At 51.7% G+C, this 16,605-nt stretch overlaps 7 protein-coding genes across 7 annotated transcripts; 4 read left to right on the plus strand and 3 right to left on the minus strand.

The window, feature by feature from the left end:
* Positions 1 to 675: 675 nt before the first annotated feature.
* ASPSYDRAFT_90968 (uncharacterized protein) lies at positions 676 to 2,577 on the minus strand (the record flags this gene model as incomplete). The annotated part of the gene is made up of 1 exon (XM_040852413.1): positions 676 to 2,577. The coding sequence occupies one exon, from the start codon at positions 2,575 to 2,577 to the stop codon at positions 676 to 678; it is 1,902 nt and encodes a 633-aa protein (XP_040701490.1).
* A 514-nt stretch (positions 2,578 to 3,091) lies between these two features.
* Positions 3,092 to 4,411, plus strand: ASPSYDRAFT_205279 (SDR family oxidoreductase; the record flags this gene model as incomplete). Its single annotated transcript, XM_040843879.1, has 2 exons — positions 3,092 to 3,122; positions 3,168 to 4,411. 2 exons carry the CDS (start codon positions 3,092 to 3,094, stop codon positions 4,409 to 4,411), a joined length of 1,275 nt encoding a protein of 424 aa, XP_040701491.1.
* Positions 4,412 to 4,691: 280 nt separating this feature from the next.
* On the plus strand, positions 4,692 to 5,837 carry ASPSYDRAFT_90970 (MYG1 family protein; the record flags this gene model as incomplete). The annotated part of the gene is made up of 2 exons (XM_040852414.1): positions 4,692 to 4,753; positions 4,823 to 5,837. The coding sequence occupies 2 exons, from the start codon at positions 4,692 to 4,694 to the stop codon at positions 5,835 to 5,837; spliced, it is 1,077 nt and encodes a 358-aa protein (XP_040701492.1).
* A 121-nt stretch (positions 5,838 to 5,958) lies between these two features.
* On the minus strand, positions 5,959 to 9,301 carry ASPSYDRAFT_153846 (putative alpha/beta hydrolase; the record flags this gene model as incomplete). Its single annotated transcript, XM_040842326.1, has 4 exons — positions 5,959 to 7,566; positions 7,965 to 8,093; positions 8,147 to 9,091; positions 9,140 to 9,301. The coding sequence occupies 4 exons, from the start codon at positions 9,299 to 9,301 to the stop codon at positions 5,959 to 5,961; spliced, it is 2,844 nt and encodes a 947-aa protein (XP_040701493.1).
* Positions 9,302 to 9,976: 675 nt separating this feature from the next.
* On the plus strand, positions 9,977 to 12,290 carry ASPSYDRAFT_46881 (uncharacterized protein). Its single transcript, XM_040847332.1, has 3 exons — positions 9,977 to 11,148; positions 11,203 to 11,458; positions 11,522 to 12,290. The coding sequence occupies exons 1-3, from the start codon at positions 10,314 to 10,316 to the stop codon at positions 12,117 to 12,119; spliced, it is 1,689 nt and encodes a 562-aa protein (XP_040701494.1). The 5' UTR covers positions 9,977 to 10,313; the 3' UTR covers positions 12,120 to 12,290.
* Positions 12,291 to 12,676: 386 nt separating this feature from the next.
* ASPSYDRAFT_205288 (uncharacterized protein) lies at positions 12,677 to 14,974 on the minus strand. Its single transcript, XM_040843880.1, has 4 exons — positions 14,787 to 14,974; positions 13,862 to 14,658; positions 13,677 to 13,811; positions 12,677 to 13,602 (listed from the first exon to the last, which is right to left on the minus strand). Exons 2-4 carry the CDS (start codon positions 14,543 to 14,545, stop codon positions 12,904 to 12,906), a joined length of 1,518 nt encoding a protein of 505 aa, XP_040701495.1. The 5' UTR covers positions 14,546 to 14,658; positions 14,787 to 14,974; the 3' UTR covers positions 12,677 to 12,903.
* ASPSYDRAFT_59158 (uncharacterized protein) lies at positions 14,649 to 16,441 on the plus strand (the record flags this gene model as incomplete). Its single annotated transcript, XM_040849647.1, has 4 exons — positions 14,649 to 14,689; positions 15,268 to 15,365; positions 15,535 to 16,115; positions 16,136 to 16,441. The coding sequence occupies 4 exons, from the start codon at positions 14,649 to 14,651 to the stop codon at positions 16,439 to 16,441; spliced, it is 1,026 nt and encodes a 341-aa protein (XP_040701496.1).
* Positions 16,442 to 16,605: the final 164 nt, after the last annotated feature.

Below are 16,605 nucleotides of genomic sequence, written 5' to 3' on the forward strand. Positions count from 1 at the left end.
GCCATGATTCAGGCGCGAGAGAAGTTGAGATGTCGATCCGCGGTTGCAGTGGGATCACGCCGCCCACCAAAACTTATCCCTTACAGCTACGTGATTTCTGAACGGTGACCAATGATCTATCTGCCCCCAAAGGTGCTATACACGTGGCATAAACCGGATTTTAGCCTTTAGATACCAAACCGATGATGTTCGGTTTAAAATTTACCCCAAGAGGCTATACAATTGTTTGTCTTCCGTGAACTGGCTGGCCGAGATCCCACACCTTATTCTAGAATGCCTTCGTCGCGACCTCTTCGATTTTGCCCCCGCTCATGAAATGGCCTCTCATGCGGTCACATCCTGCTTTAACACTTCTTCAACCATGTCTTGAAGTTCGAAGAGCGTTTCCCAAGTTTTCCGTGGCCCATGGTAGAAACTGACTTCCAGCTATACAAGGAGGATGCGCCACGAAACAGCTTCTTGTTCCACGCGAAACTGCAAGTTGCGCCTTCTGCAGTGTAAATTTGAAATTGCCACGCAAGATTTCAAGCGTTGATCTCGCTGGCATTCTTGTGAGAATAGCGGATCGCGATTTCCTGACCTCACTAGCTCCTGACTGACCAAACGCATAAACCTTGAACACAAAGCGATCACCCCTTGAGTTGCTGCGTAACTTGCACTTTGCCTAAACCATCTTCATTGTGCTAGCGGAAAGCTATGCCAGTCGTCCATCCAGTTACCTGTATTTGAAGGCCAAAGCTCTCGAAAGGCTTCCTCGTATTCGCGCAACTCAGTAGACTTGTTGACCTGCATTCTTCGCTTTCGACTCTTTGCTCCCAACTCTTGCACAAGGACTCTTTCTTCTTCAGGGCACATCGTAGAAACTCTAGAGCACTTCCACTGTCGTTTCATAACTTGAGAAATATCCAAAAAGCTCTCTGGAACATTCATCCCCAAACTAAGCCTTAAGCTTTCTATTGGAGACCCCTTGGCTATCAAAGCGAATATTCCCCGAGCTAATTCATGATCGAGCGCCATGTTGATAAGGATGTCCCGGTTATAGCGGCTTTCCACTTGCCAAGGGTATGCTCGGTTTGCAAATTTCATTGCATTATACACATCCAGTTGGAGCGATAACTGCCTGAGATGCGGTAGCTCCCCGAGCGCCTTATATATCGCTTGTTCTTCGTGGTCACCCGCGCTTCGCTGTATTTGAAGCCTCAGATCATAAAGCTTCGCGCAGTGTTGCCTTATTTCCCTAATTTGGGTGGGCGCGATGACAAACCGCGCGACTAGCCGGTCCTCTGAGGGATACAGTGAAAGTGTCCGTAGTGATTTGCCGTGGTGATCGAGGATGGCTTTAAAAGACTTCTTTAAGAAAGGACCGGACATATGGATGGCCTCCAGCGGCCGAAGACTCGCGACGAAGGCGCCTGCGGCTCGATCTAAGGGAGAAACGTCGTATTCGTTTCTGAAATTGAATATACCCAGTGATAGTGTTTTCAATGAGGCAAATTCGCAGGTTGCGGCTTTGCGAAGCATGTCTTTGCGGACCCTCCAAAGTTGTAGGCTGCGAAGGCGTGAGAAAATGACCGTCTTGTCCCACAGTTTGAAGCGGGTCAAATTGGCCGGATCCAAGCTTAGGCCCTCAAGCTGTCCATATCCTCCCAAGTCCTGTTCTCGGATGTCTTGAAGAAGGCGCTTTCGGGGCAGCAAGCCTTCTTTTGTCAGACCTCGAATCATCGGCCGGTACTTGAACCCGGGTCCGCTGTCAATTACATACAAATACTTCAAGCTCGGTGCGAGGCCCCGAGCCATCAGCCGTGCTGCCTCCTCGTTATGGTTCCGGTAGTCGTCATCGTATGCAACGGGTACAACAGCAGTAGATAGGCTGGAAGATGTCACGAGCGAGTAGTCGTACTCATCAACGTAATCATCTTCCTCTTCCTCTTCGTCCTCCACGTCATATCCGTCCCCTTGTTCTTCCTGTTCTTCCTCTGTTAAAAATGGAGGATCGAGAGATTTGATATGAAGCCGACATCGGGGTATCTGGAGATGCAGGGCCTTCAAAAGACACTCTGGCAGACGTCGTTCACACGCATACGCCAGGTCCTTGAGACCGGTCAACTTGGTCAATAACCTAGCCAGCGGCATCCAAGCGCTCTCATTCTGGTCCTCCTGTACACCAAGGTGATAGTAAGGGCCTCGGAGAATTTGGTCATATCTTTCCCCCGGATTCGTAAATTCATCTTCAGAGTCCTGCTCTGCGTATGAATTCTCCAGCAAAGCGGCAGGGGCAGATGTCTTCGCATTCTCCCAAAACGGAGCAACCCGGCCCTCGACGCTGAGTTGTCGCACAGAGCCAAATGCAGAATTTCGTGTCAGGATCCTGTGCCATGTTTTAACGTCATCCTCGAGGCCTTGACGCGTTTTGACTTTTAGGCGGATTTCTTGGAAGCGCGACTTGTTTGATGCTAATTGGCAGTGTTTGTTTGTTTGTGAGAATGCGTAGATGCTAGGTTTGTATTCGACTGCGACATAATCACAAATTAGACTGAGAGTCTCCAGAGGAAGTGTGTTGAGTGTGGTGGTGGGCATGTTGGAAGAAACAACGTTTGTTGATTGACAATGACGTTGCGGCACGTTCGCGATCAAACCCCGCTAGCATTCACTGCGTCTCGCATCTTCTCATCTCATCACCAACTCAATGTGCCAGAAATACGCCAGTACGCCAGTCAGCAGGACACGATTCCGAATCTGAGCTGGTTCAGGATGTCAAGTAGGACGGGGCCGGTCGCTGCCAGTCTAGACCATAAGGGACCGGCCTTCCTCGGCACCGGCCCGACTACTCCTCTATGACCTGGCAACCGTGGTGTGGATGCACCGCATCCAAGATAATAGCATTCTTCATCGAATTTCCTTAGATCTCGATGGCGTCCGTCAATAGTCGGGCTACCCGAACAATCCGGGTTTGAAAGGGTCCAGTGTTTTCACTCGCTGTGATTTTCCCATGACGCCATACAGACGTTTCCCTGGGCCACATATATATCCTCGAATTTGGACCTACAGAGTTTCGACAAATTTGATGCAGTTAGTCTGAAATACATTGGAAATGGTCTCCGCAATTGTAACTGGTGCTACAGGTACTTCTATCTTCCTTCACATTAGCTTCCTGCTAATTTTCGCAGGCATCACTGGCAGCGCGATTGTACACCACCTCAGCAAGGACCCCTCCTATAAAAAGGTGTACTCTGTTTCGAGGCGCGACCCAGGCTACCAAGTCTCCAAAATACAGCATGCCGCAGTTGATCTCCAAGGTTCCACAGATGACATGGCAAAGAATTTGTCTGGCATATCCGCCGAGTACGTCTATTTCTGCGCATACATGGCGCACGATGATCCAGAGGAACTATCCCGCATAAACGGAACGATGCTATCCAACTTCATCCAGGCACTTGAGAGCACAGGCGCAACTAAAAATCTAAAGCGGTTCGTTTTAACCTGCGGATTCAAACAATACGGCGTACACCTAGGGAACTGCAAGCAGCCATTCTCTGAAGACGATCCCCGTCTAGAGGGCAAAATGGGCGGCGAGACTTGGCCTCCTAATTTTTACTTTACCCAACAACGTATCCTCTCAGAAGCTGCAGCGCGCAGTACGGCCAAATGGGACTGGGTTGTCACCCTTCCTCAGGACGTTATTGGGTTCGCCCGGGGGAACTTCATGAACGAAGCCACTGCGCTTGGCCTTTACTGTACCGTTTCTAAAGTGCTACCTGGCTCTGAACTCCCCTTTCCGGGTTGCAAAGCCAACTACTTTGCCTTTAATACGTGGACCTCAGCAAATCTGCATGCACAATTCTGCCTTTGGGCCGCAGCAGCCCCCAAAGCCGGGAATAACATTTTCAATGTGACGAACGGCGACACGGAATCATGGCAGAATCTCTGGCCACGCCTTGCATCCCGTTTCGGATGTAAGATCCCTAATCCTATGTTCCCGAACGGCGGAAACCCGGACACAAAGGGGTATAAAGATTACGAATCATCCACGGTCAGAATGCCAAACAAGCACCCGCTATCCGCCCGCGCAGCAGATATCGGCGTATCGTCTGATCCATCAAAAGAAGAGCGGCCCACGCTATTTTCCCAAATTGATCCAGAGAAATGGGCTGCGCGGGCTGACGTGAATAATGCATGGGGGAAGGTCCGCGATAAGTACGGCCTTGACCAGACGGCATGGGACAAGGCCACCTGGGACTTTATTACCTTTGCCCTCGGAAGAGACTGGAGTTGTGTAGGAAGTATGAGCAAGGCCAGAAAACTGGGTTGGACCGGGTACGCGGATACTTGGGATGAATTGGTGGAGGTGTTTGAAGCCTTGGAGAGGGAAGGCATTCTTCCGCCTGCTGAGCGGTTGAAGGCTGATTTTTAAGATGTGGAAAATATTCAACTGAAATTAATTGAATCATATGTTGCAAGCCAAGTGCCCTGTGATGTACAACATGAGAGATGGACGATGACGTTGTTGTATAGTTGCCCTATTCGCCAATCAGCGGGCAGCATTTCCAAGCAGAGCTGGGCGGAGCTGCAAACAGAGCAAACATCCCCACAACCTCAAAATTCCACGATTAATCCAGGAACTCTGCTACCACAACACAAAGACAGCAAGGTAGATTTTTTGAGTCTCTTGCATGTTCCGGCAATTCCTCAAAATGGCCTCCGAATCCGTCAGCAAGAAGCCTCGCATTGACTCCCCGTCCATCGGGACTCACAAGTACACCTCCCTGCCCCTCTCTCGTCACCCCACCAGCCACTGTTCCATGATACTAACTGATCGATGTAGCGGCCACTTCCACGCTGATGAAGCCCTCGCTGTCTACCTTCTCCGCCTCCTCCCCGCCTACTCTCAGTCACCCCTAGTTCGCACCCGCGACCCCGCCCTCCTCGCAACTTGCCACACAGTCGTCGACGTCGGCGGCGAATACGACGCCTCCACAAACCGCTACGACCACCACCAGCGCACCTTCAACACCACATTCCCGGGGTACAAGACGAAGCTCTCCTCCGCAGGCCTAGTGTACATGCACTTCGGGCAAAACATCATCGCTAACCACGCCTCCCTCCCCACCGAGCACAGCAGCGTAAGCCTGATCTTCAACAAGCTGTACGCGGACTTCATCGAGGCGATTGACGCCAACGATAACGGTATCGCGGCGTACGATCCCGAGAGTATTGCGCAGGCCGGTATCGAGAAGAAGTTTAAGGATGGCGGCGTTACTATTGCAAGCATTGTCAATGACATGAACTACCCCACGCCCGAGGACGAGGCCGCGCAGCTCGACGAGGATGGTCTGTTTAACCAGGCGAGTCAGTTCGTGGGATCGGTTTTCTCTCGCAAGCTCCGCGGGGCGGTTTCGTCCTGGCTACCTGCCCGCGAAGCGGTGAAGAGTGCCTACGAGAGCCGGAAGGACGTTCACGGTAGCGGAAAGATTATGGTTCTCCCGCAGGGCGGGGTTCCGTGGAAGGAGCATCTGTACAACTTCGAGAAGGAGGCAAAGGCTGCTGGCGCTGGAGAGGAGGCCGAAGTGGCCTACGTTCTCTACCCCGAGAGTGCCACGGAGGGGTCCAAGTGGCGGGTCCAGGCTGTCTCCGTGAACGAGGGGAGCTTTGTCTCGAGGAAGCCTCTGCCCGAGAAGTGGCGTGGGGTTCGGGATGCAGATCTGGATGGTGTTCTTGCTTCTGAGAGTGGTGAGCCTGCCATCCCTGAGGGAGCGGTCTTTGTCCATGCGAGCGGGTTCATTGGTGGGCATAAGACTCGCGAGGGAGCGTATGCTATGGCTGTCAAAGGACTGCAGTAATCATTGCATAAAAGTTTCTTTTTAATCTAGCTAGCTAGACTATGGTAGGGAATCTAATCGGCGTAGGACCGAGTAAACCGTACCAATATTCTATATACATCAATCATTTCAATATACGTATTTACTGGTGTAGATACTCGTTAACAACACCTGCAAATGCCTTGGGCTGCTCAGCCATAGGCAAGTGCCCAGCACCAGGAACAACCTTGAGCTCCGCACCACCCTCAACCTTCAGGTCTGCGGCCATCTGCGCCATCGTCTTGGGCAACACACCATCACTGTCACCAGCCACAAACAGACCCTTCACGGTAGCCTTCTGCATGCGGTCGCGAACATCATAGGCACAAAGTGCCTGCATAGCCTTCTTAAACCCGGTCAAGCTGTTCGCACGCACAACGTCTGTAATTCTCGCAGGGACGTCAGGCTGCGTCTCGTACGACTGGGGCGTGAACCACCGCCGCACCGTAACCTCAGACAGCTCGTTGCCGATGATAGGTTCCTTGGTAGTTGCGTCAGTGGCGCCTTCGGCTTCCGCCATGGCAGCGCGGTCGTTCCACGCCTTCCTGTTTGTCTCGGGGGCGGAGCTGTTCGTGTCGCACGAGATGAATGTCTTTACGCGGGATGGGTGGAGCAGGGACGTGTTGAGGACTGTTACGCCGCCGAGACTCACGCCGATAAGGATAGCCTCGGGGATGCGTAGGGCGTCGAGGAGCGCGATGATATCACCGGCCAGAACGTCAATATTTACCGGCGTATCGCCGGCGGCAGCGGACCGACCGCGGGTGTTGTATCGGAGAACGCGGAACTTGCGATTGCGTTCGTCGGAGAGGAAGGTCTTCACGAATGAATCCCAAATGGTGTAGTCTACTAGAATGGAGTTGCTGAGGACGATAACTGGGGCTTCTGGGTTTGTAGATCCCTCGAGACGGTAGGGGAGGTCAACGCCGTCAGAGGTGGTGATGAACGATTCGACGGCGGGGTTGGCGGGGTCGGGGAGTGTGCGCGTGCGGCCATCGTTGGAGGACCAGGGGCCGATAGTGTCTGCGGATGCGAGAGAAGAGAGCTCGCGGGGCGCCGGGCCGAAGGTGTATGCCCAGTTGTAGACGCGGCGGGTCTTGGACGTGAGGGTTTCGGCGATGCGGTTGCGCCAGGGCGTATCCATGGCGGCCTTGTGCTCGGCTCCTCCAAGGCCATTCTGCGCTGCGAATTCGTGGAGGGCGACGAATTCCTTGCGAGCATTGGGATCAATGGAGGCCGTCGTAAAGAGCCGGCTGCGACGCCAGCCTGGTACGCGGGCAAGCATGGGAATGTGTTCTTCCTTGTACCAGCGCTTCAGGTCGTCTTCCTTGGCGGGGTCGGCGGGGACGGTGGAGGTATTGGAGATCAGGACGTTGCCGGCGACAGAGGTGTCGGGTTGGTCCTCGAGCGGCTGGAAGTCGGCGGCCTTTTCATCCTGGAGGAGGTCGTAGAGTTTGCGGTCCACAGCGATCTGGGCCATGGTCGCCTTCTCGCGCGGGGTCTTGATGCCATCCTCGCGAAGGGCCAAGTACGTCTCGCGCGTCAACTCGTCCATGTCAGTAATGTCGTACAGCGCCACCCATTCTGGATCGACATCGTCAACAGCTCTATACCGGAAGCCATTGGTGACGAAGGGCAGACGTAGACGCAGAGGGCCGTGTTCGGAGTTGTACCAGTCGTGGAACTGGGCAGCCGGAAGAGAGGGACGAGGCTGCATCGTCACGTACAGGAGGCCGGGAGTCGCCATTTTGAATAGTATGCAAGGACCGGGTATATCGTCAATTGAAAGAAAGTATGATTTGGGAAATAATGTTGCCCCTCCATGGCCCTTAATATTGAAGTCATCGGAAAGTGGTTGTGGCAACGACTGCCGACTCCTCAGCCGACCAAATTCCCGGATAAACGCTTACCATGCGGGGAACACTGCAGCATGCCACTATTCATGCTCCAATCTGGTTACTTCAAAAAGAGCCTAAAATTTAGAAAAATATATACATCGCTTGATTTGCCTACGCTAATATAACACTATCAATTGAGTTAATCCACACGGTCCAATTTCTGCACAACAACCGCAGTCGCAGCTCCACCGCCGTTGCAAATAGCAGCAACTCCATACTCGCCGGGCTGCAGCTGGTGCAACAGAGTCGTCAGAATACGAGAGCCTGAGCTACCAAGAGCATGGCCGAGAGAGATGGCACCACCAAGGGCGTTGACGGTTGCATTTTCGAGACCAAGAATCTGATGCGGTTAGCAATGATTCTACTGAGTTTATACAGGCGAGAGTAACAAACCTTCTTGTTGGCCTCAATAACAGCAGCGAATGCCTCGTTGAACTCCCAAACGGCAACCTGGTCCTTGGTGATACCAGCCCGCTCAAGGGCGATGGGAACAGCCTTGGCCGGAGCAACTGGGAAGTCAACCGGATCAACAGCAGCATCGGCTGAAGATACAATTCGAGCCAGAGCACGCTTTCCAGCGCCAAACTCGCAAGCAAGATCCCTGTTAGCCAGCACCAGAGCGGAGGCACCGTCGTTCATGGTCGAGGCATTGCCAGCAGTCACAGTGCCAGAGCCGTCTCTCAAGAATGCCGGCTTGAGGGTCTTCATCTTATCAGCACGGAGATTCTCATAACCCTCGTCACGCTCGACCACTGTCTCGCCCTTCTTGGACTTAACAGTCACAGGCGTGATCTCATCGGCAAACTTGTTCTCGTTCCATGCTTTCTGCGCACGTTCGTACGAGCTGATAGCATACGCATCCTGGGCCTCTCGAGAAATCTCAAATTTCTTCGCCGTGGTCTCAGCGCAGATTCCCATATGGAACTGATTGTAGACATCCCAGAGACCATCCTTGATAAGTCCATCCTCCAATTTGATTTCTCCAAAAGGAGGCAACTGGCTTGAACGGGGGAGGTAGTATGGCACCCGTGTCATGTTCTCCATTCCTCCAGCAATTTGGGCTTCAGCGAGGCCAAGCTGGATGTTCTGCGCTGCAAGCACGACGGCCTTGAGACCGGACGCGCAAACCTTGTTGACGGTCACCGATTCGACGTTCGGCGACAGTCCTGCAAAGATAGAGGCCTGGCGAGCCGGGGCCTGCCCGACTGAACCTTGGAGAACATTGCCCATGTACACGTCGGTGAGTTTCTCGACAGGGATGCTGGACTTTTCGACAGCGGACTTGATGGCGACGGCGCCAAGCTGGGGGGCGGATACCGAGGCGAACGAGCCGTTGAACTATAGTCGTTAATAAAGACGCAAAACACATAAAAAAGTAATAGCTACCTTCGCCGTAGGTGTACGGGACGCGCTCAGAATGTATGCATCCTGAATCTCCTTGAACGTCGGTCGAGCGGCGCTGAACTGTCTCCGCCACTGGTGAGAAGCGGGGAAGCTTGAGCGCTTGAGGAGGCGGGCAGTGAGCCCGGTTGTCGTTTGAATAGCCATATGGATTGAAGTCAACGGATACAGGGTATTATTCAAACAAAAGATGGCTTCCTCGATCGTCACGTAGATGAAGAAGAGATGTTGAAGAAGCTCGCGGAATTGATGATTCCCTTCCCCGGAAATGGCGCCGCCAATAACCGCCCCTCCCGCATCCTGGGCCGAGGCTGTTATCACATGACCAGGACAGAACTCCGAGAAGTGGTTATGTAAGTATGCGGTCACTGAATTAATTTAATAAACTAGATTGATCTCCTTGCTGGACGGAGTCTGTGTTGCGACGTCTATACCCCTTCGTAGGCTCAATTCGGCTATAATACGCATTGCGAGCCCTAGCCAGGATTTCTGCGCTTGAATTCGTTACCAGGGAAGCAGGCCGAGCTGTAAAACTTGGCTTCGTCGAGGTTGATTGATGCCACTTCGCAAATCCGATTTACCCAGCTTTATACCATCTTCTGCATATGCGCCTGCTAGGGTTTATCAGATCCAACCTCCGATAGCCAAATGCAAGGCGGAGGTTATTAACTTGTCAGATCATCAGCGAACGGCGCCTCCGTCGGAAGAGCGGAATACTTCCGACAGTTCATCGGACCTCCGACAGGGCAGGTCCACAGTCCGTCCACTCCATACTTGGATCGCCACTAAAATAGCAGATTTTGACCTTCTGGGCCAAAGATCCAGACGTCCACGTCAGCCAGTCAGAGCTGGACGAAAGAGAGCTAAGACTTCAATGCCAATAATGCGGCCCGTTTCCCTGGCCATCATCTGTAAGAGACTTGGGGTTGCGTCGGCACGTACTCCGACGCGTATACGGAGTAGTATTAGTGAGGCACCTAAGGCAGGAAAAAATTCCATTTATCACAACACCGTCGCTGGCGCTGTTGCATTTCGCCTGGTCGAGTAATCCTTCGCGCCTGAGTCATGGCCATATCTTTGTCTTGACTGCCCTGCTTTTAAAATTGTTTTCTTCCAGTTGGCTCTGATTTTTCGCCCTACATATCTTGTTGCAGTGGGCATGGCAGGCAATCGACAACAAGCAGCGGAGAAATCTCTGCATGACCAAACCAATATCCTACCTCGAGGCCAGCTCCTGGTGGTCTTTGCCGGTCTCGCAATTTCATTGTTCATCTCGTTCGTTGACCAAAACGGTATCTCTGTCACGCTGCCAACAGTCGCAGAGGATCTGGATGGGGAAAACACGATATCATGGGCCGGAACCTCTTCGTTAATCGCGAATACAATGTTCAGTGTGCTCTATGGGCGGCTGTCAGATATATTTGGCCGGAAGATTGTGTATCTGTGTGCATTGGCGCTTCTTTGCATCGCTGACCTGCTCTGCGGTCTGTCCCAGAATGCAGCCATGTTCTATGTCTTTCGTGGCCTGGCAGGCGTTGCAGGAGGCGGAATCGGCTCACTAGCTATGATTATTGTCTCGGATGTGGTCACACTCGAGCAACGGGGGAAATATCAGGGTATTCTTGGAGCCTCGCTAGGCCTCGCCAATGTCGTGGGCCCGTTCGTTGCGGCTGCGTTTATCCTCCGAACCACCTGGCGTGGGTTTTTCTGGATGCTTGCGCCACTGGCCGCTTGCTCGATCTTCGTTGGATACTTCCTTATCCCTGATTCTGCGCGCAAGGATAGTTTTCAGAAGAGCGTGAAGCGCATTGATTATTTCGGCATCATTGCTTCCTCCATTGGAATTATCTTCCTGTTGATTCCCATTTCAGGAGGTGGTTCGTACTTCGAGTGGGACTCTCCCATGGTCATAAGCATGCTCGTTATTGGAGGGTTGTCCCTTGTGGCATTTTTCTTCATCGAGTGGAAGGTTGCTGTATTGCCAATGCTGCCGAGTATGTTTGCCTATATGCAGTATCTTGCTACTTGTGACGCTAACGAATTCATAGTGGACTTCTTCAAAAACAAAGTCATCGTCGCGCTCTTCCTGCAGAGCTTCCTCCTAGGCGCAGTTTACCAGGCCTACCTCTATTACCTGCCGCTCTACTACCAAAACGCTCGGGGATGGTCTCCAATCGTCTCAGCAGCACTCACTGCCCCCATGGTATCCTGCCAGTCCGTATCATCTGTGCTTTCCGGTCAGTATATCTCGCGGCGGAAACGATACGGCGAAGTAATATGGTTTGGATTTGGCATATGGACGCTGTAGGCACCCAAATCAACGCTGGAATCAATCAACAAAGTGAGAATACTGACAAACAAAACCAGAGGCGCGGGCCTTATGCTGCTCTTCAAGGCGACAACTCACCCAGCCATAATCGCGGTCATAGTCGGTATAACAGGCATTGGAATCGGGTGCACTTTCCAGCCAACCCTCGTCGCCTTCCAGGCACACTGCACGAAGCGGCAGCGCGCCGTCGTAATCTCAGACCGGAACTTCTTCCGCTGCTTGGGGGGTGCATGCGGTCTTGCCGTCTCCGGTGCTGTCCTCCAGGCAACCATGCGCTCGAATCTCCCGCCGGGGTATGGGCATCTTTCGAACTCGACATATTCGTTGCCGGCCCAGTCATCGGTGCCTGCAGATGTATGGGGCGGAATTGTGAATGCGTATGTGCACGCGAGCAGGGCGGTATTTATTTTACAGGTTCCGTTGATTGGGGTTGCATTCTTGGCGTGTTTGTTCATTCGGGATCATGGGTTAGAGAGGCCGAAGGATCCTGCGGAGGAGGAGGAGGAGGCAGAGAAGCAGCAGGGCGGACATGATGGTGATGTGTCTGGGACTCCCGTTCAGATTTTGACGCCACTGCGACGCTCGATTGAGGTTGTGAGAGGAAATGGAAACGAGAATGTGAGAGAGCAGGTTTGATTTGAGGACTGGATGAAGGTGTTTGTTTTTGACTGCATTGCTTCTGCCTTTGAGGAATCCTTTTTCATTAGACCATCAGCACTTTTAGTTCACCGCGCATACATAGGTAGCATATGGCGTAAGTTAATAATTCCATTTTAGTAATATATCTAGTATATACTACAAAGTCCCTTTCCTAGCATTACAAGTTCTCACCTTAAGCAGCGTTCGGGAATCAGTAACTGCTTCCTTTGAGATGCTCTGTAGTGATCTTGCATTCTAACTTGTTCAGGAACCAGGCAGTCATGGTATCTTAAGACATAAGCCAAAGATATCCGCTATACCAGCTAGAACAGTAAGTCCACACGGAGAAGAAACATGACTCTCCATTCTATATAGATATTTCAGCACCCCCAGCACCCCCAGCACCGTATATGATAAGTATACTGACGATCTGGGAGACTCCAAACATAGAAACCCACGTTCTCTAGGAGCCGTAGGCTAATGACCCCACCATAGAACCGAAATGGAAGTGTATGTAATATGAACTGGATTTTTTTTTACGACAATATCAGTTGCTAGAGATTATAAAGAAGGACAGGCTCTCTGCATCTTCGAAAAAAAGCCTAGAAGGAACTGAACAGCACTGATGCTGCTGAAGGCATGCGAAGCGGCTGGGCTCGTCTCGGCTGCGCCCCATACGGTAATACCCGACACTGAGTGAGCCAGGAGTATACCAGCAGATGGTTTGCTACAAGGGACGTAGTACACATGATAAACTCACGATATTGTTACAAGTATATAACTAATCAGACTCGGCTTCCAGCGACTCGGAAAGATGTGTCACCCTCCAAGAATAATGCCACTTCAACCACCGCTGCGCCAGATCATCCCGTAGCTCTTCCCACGGCAGTTTGCTATGGGATGCCCATTCCACTCTCGTTCTTATAATAGAATGGGCAAAGGGGTTCTTTTGCCTGAAATACCATGACATGGCTGGGTCCAGCTGGACAGTGGCGTGTTGGATCAACAACGCCTGCGCTGCTGCCGTTTGTGCCTCGGCTTCTGCCGCAGCGCGCTCTGTCTCGTCAGGTGAAACAGCTGCAATTGCCCGACAGATTTGCATCTTTGGGTGAAAATAGAACCCACGGAGCCTAATGCGGTCGGGCGACTCCGCTGTGATGGGGAGATCGAAAAGGGATAAAGGATATGGCTCTCTAGTTTGGTAACGGACGTGGCCCTCGTGGAACATTTTTCGTACCCATCTTGCTCGGTTGAGGACTTTTGAGGACCTTTCTAGATAATCGAACTGGGTAAGCGAGGTTGTGAATATGTGTCTCATTTCGGTCACAACGCCGGTAACGAAACAGACTAGTCGAAAAAACTCCCACCAAAGACTTGCGTCATGGTCTGCCTCGCATGCTGATGCATATTCAAAAATGGACTGCCATGCAGGTATTTCAAACATGCTGCAGTCTGGCATTAGATACATTTCATCCAAGAGCTGTAAAACGTTAGTCAGTAGCTAAACAAAGCCCGTTGAACAAACTAGCATTCAAACGGGTCCTGCGAACTCACGATAGATGGCGCCACGCTTTTGAGAAGCATCCGGTCAAATGTCGTTTTATGGTTTTCAGGCCCTCTCAACTCAAGCAACCTTATTCCCCCGCGGTTATGAAGAACCCAATGATTTGATTCAGGCGGACTGATAAGCTAGCACCCCGTTATAACCAGCGCCCAAACGGAATTAAGACAGATTCTACCTCATAAAGTGTCAAGAGCCGCGTTGCGCAGTAAACATCAGCCTCCTTGCACAAGTTCTCATCAGTGATCGCATGCTGTAAACTTCTCAAGGCTTTTCCGTAGAGGGCAGATATCGTAGATGTCCTTGTCGTATTGGCAAACAAATTACCGGCCTGCGCAGCAAGGCAGTTCATGGCATCATCAAGACAAGGGCTGAAGCCATAACGACTAGGGAGGAAACTGAGGAACGAGGACGATCGTTGCTGGAGAAGGCTCGAAAGCAGAGTTGGTTCTTTCTGTAAAGGAAGAGCTGCCATTTTCCCTAAATCGACATCTGTAAAGCTTGCGAGATAGGTAATGTCAAAATTAAACTTCACCCTCAACGCCTCATACCCACTGAGTGAGGGCTGCGGGGCAATGGACTGATCAACGCTGTCATCGTCTTCTGTGGGGACTACATGCTTCACAGCGATTTCCCGGGGCACCAATGCTCTAGATCCTCCCTGGGTATCATTCTGGTCATGGCCCACAGTTTGCGTCCGCTGGTGTTTGCGGCCTGACCGTGCAGCCTGCCGTCTGACGAGAACTCTCGCATCTTCGTTCTGTGGGCCGCCGACAGGGCACTCAATAGTGTTGACGAAAACAAAAGCGGGTCCACCTTTGGCGCGAGATCTAGGTTTTCGGGAATGCGACTTTGGTTGCATCTGGTGCTCGGTTCGGCGTCGAAAGTTTGATCGGGGTGGTGGAGTTGGACGCCGTTATGGGCCGAATTTCCTCCACAGCTTGTCTCCAAAACGGCTTGGGATGATGGCGCTGACTAAACCACAACAGCGCCATCAGGCTGAGATGTTAGCTCTTCGACATCTCAGAACAGAAACTGTTGGTTTGAACGAGGACAATAGTGTGGGTACTGAGAGCTGGAGCCCTCTAGATTGTCCTACCTACCGAAGTGTTTAAGGCATAACTTTGTGTGTATGAGGCGAGCAATAAAGCCCAAGGCCGAAGACCTTTGACAAAAACAGAACAGAATTCTGGTTTCATGAGAACCGAAAGGCATCAGTCCCTCCTGAGAATCGACAATGTGATTCATAGTAGTGACCGTTAATTTTGTTTGGGATAGAGAGAGATTCGGAAGCCTGAAAAGGTTCGATAAAATAGGCGCAGTAGTTTCAACGACACGCCAAGATAATTTACAGGGAATTCAAAAGCAACAAAAAGGGTTGAAGATTCTGAAAGTCAGCTGAGACGACCTTTATCTATAAACGTTGTACCCAAAAACAAATGCGCCGCAATATCTGACCAACATAGGGGGCTGCCGGTGCACAAGGCTGAAAACGAAAGCCTGAGGAACGTCCAAAAGTGGAAAACGCTGGGCCAGCCAATGGTATCTTCAATGACCACAGCATTAACTCTTCCCCGGAAAAAGCGTCTTGACCAACCCGGCGAAAACACACCCTGAGGTGAAGGTCCAGGCTGTTGCCGCTCGCGACAAGCATAGAGCAGTTGCATATGCCGACAAACACGGTACACCCCAAATGCATGAGTTATGAAGGTAGTCCCGTCAGTTCGAATCTCGGGTTGGTGAACTCTCGAACTAACCGACTGCTATCTTCAGCGATCCTCGATGATCCATCCATCGACGCTGTTTATATCCCGCTTCCATCTAGCTTGCATTGCTAGTGGGTCTTGAAAGCACTAAACAAGGGAAAGCACGTTCTCGTGGAAACGCCTCTGGCTGTCAACGCTATTGAGGCCGTGGCTTTATGCCGGTCACCAATGCTTCAAAAGCCCAACGCTCCAATTCTGCTCGAGGCAATGCACCACCGTTTCCAACCATCATGGCAATACTTCCTTTCCTTGGTCGATCAGTCGAGCCTAGACCACGTGGTATGTATTGGCAAGCTGCCATCACATATCATCCCAAAGACCAGCGTTCAGCTTGGGTATGAGACCGGTGGTGGCAATCTACTCAACCTAGGGACATACGGGATGTGCGTCTTGCGGGAGATTATAGGTGCTGAACCAGAGGAATGCACCAAATGCGCCGCTCGAAGGACACCGCTGAATGAACTCTGTGATGAGACAGCTGGATCCACCTTTAGGTTCCCCCATGGCCCTGTTGGCGAGATGGTAACGGATATGCGTGCAAGCGTTTTCATCCTCCCGACATTCATAGCCACCGTTGTCCACAAAGAGGTGCCGGCTGAAGACTTCAAACTCTCCCGGGGTCAGATGAAGTTCCGCATTCGCAAAGCTACCCTGAACAATTCCCTGGTGGCGATATCGGAGATGAGTTTATCATCAAGAAGGTCGATGGAGAGACCAACGAAGTCATCAAACGATGGACAAAGAAAGAGTCTGGAAAGATATATACGTTCAAAGATGCTGGATGTGATCGGTCTGGAGAGCCATTTGGAGCCCCATGGCGCCATCAGCTCGAGCAGTTCGTCAACCGTGTTCGGGGTAGGGAGGGCTCTGGCCTCTGGTTCAACATTGAGGGCAGTCTGAAGCAGCTGAAAATGATTGGCATGGCATATGAGAAATCGGGATTAGCATTGAGGCCCATTGGAAACTTTCTCCTTCGGGATCCATCCGCATAAAAGAGGCTCTCTAGGTGTCCGTCGCTCCAATAATCAATAAAATCAGAGAATCAGTTTGCTCTCCCCCCCCAAAAACCACAGCTACACAAAGCAGCATAGACAAAAAGGGCAGTCTATAGAGATCCCCCACAAACAAAGCTTCCACTGCCCTGCGTTGGCGTACT

The sequence above is a fragment of the Aspergillus sydowii genome, assembly GCF_001890705.1.
Source record: "Aspergillus sydowii CBS 593.65 unplaced genomic scaffold ASPSYscaffold_7, whole genome shotgun sequence".
NCBI lineage: Eukaryota > Fungi > Ascomycota > Eurotiomycetes > Eurotiales > Aspergillaceae > Aspergillus > Aspergillus sydowii.

Bases quoted from the DNA above. Each gene is read 5' to 3' on its own strand.
- ASPSYDRAFT_46881 (XM_040847332.1), top strand. From the start codon at position 10,314: ATGGCAGGCAATCGACAACAAGCAGCGGAGAAATCTCTGCATGACCAA. The intron at 11,149-11,202 runs GTATGTTTGCCT...ACGAATTCATAG, and splicing joins TGTATTGCCAATGCTGCCGA to TGGACTTCTTCAAAAACAAA. The intron at 11,459-11,521 runs GTAGGCACCCAA...AAACAAAACCAG, and splicing joins GGATTTGGCATATGGACGCT to AGGCGCGGGCCTTATGCTGC.
- ASPSYDRAFT_205288 (XM_040843880.1), bottom strand. From the start codon at position 14,545: ATGCAACCAAAGTCGCATTCCCGAAAACCTAGATCTCGCGCCAAAGGT. The intron at 13,812-13,861 runs GTAGAATCTGTC...ACGGGGTGCTAG, and splicing joins GGCTCTTGACACTTTATGAG to CTTATCAGTCCGCCTGAATC. The intron at 13,603-13,676 runs GTGAGTTCGCAG...AACGTTTTACAG, and splicing joins AAAGCGTGGCGCCATCTATC to CTCTTGGATGAAATGTATCT.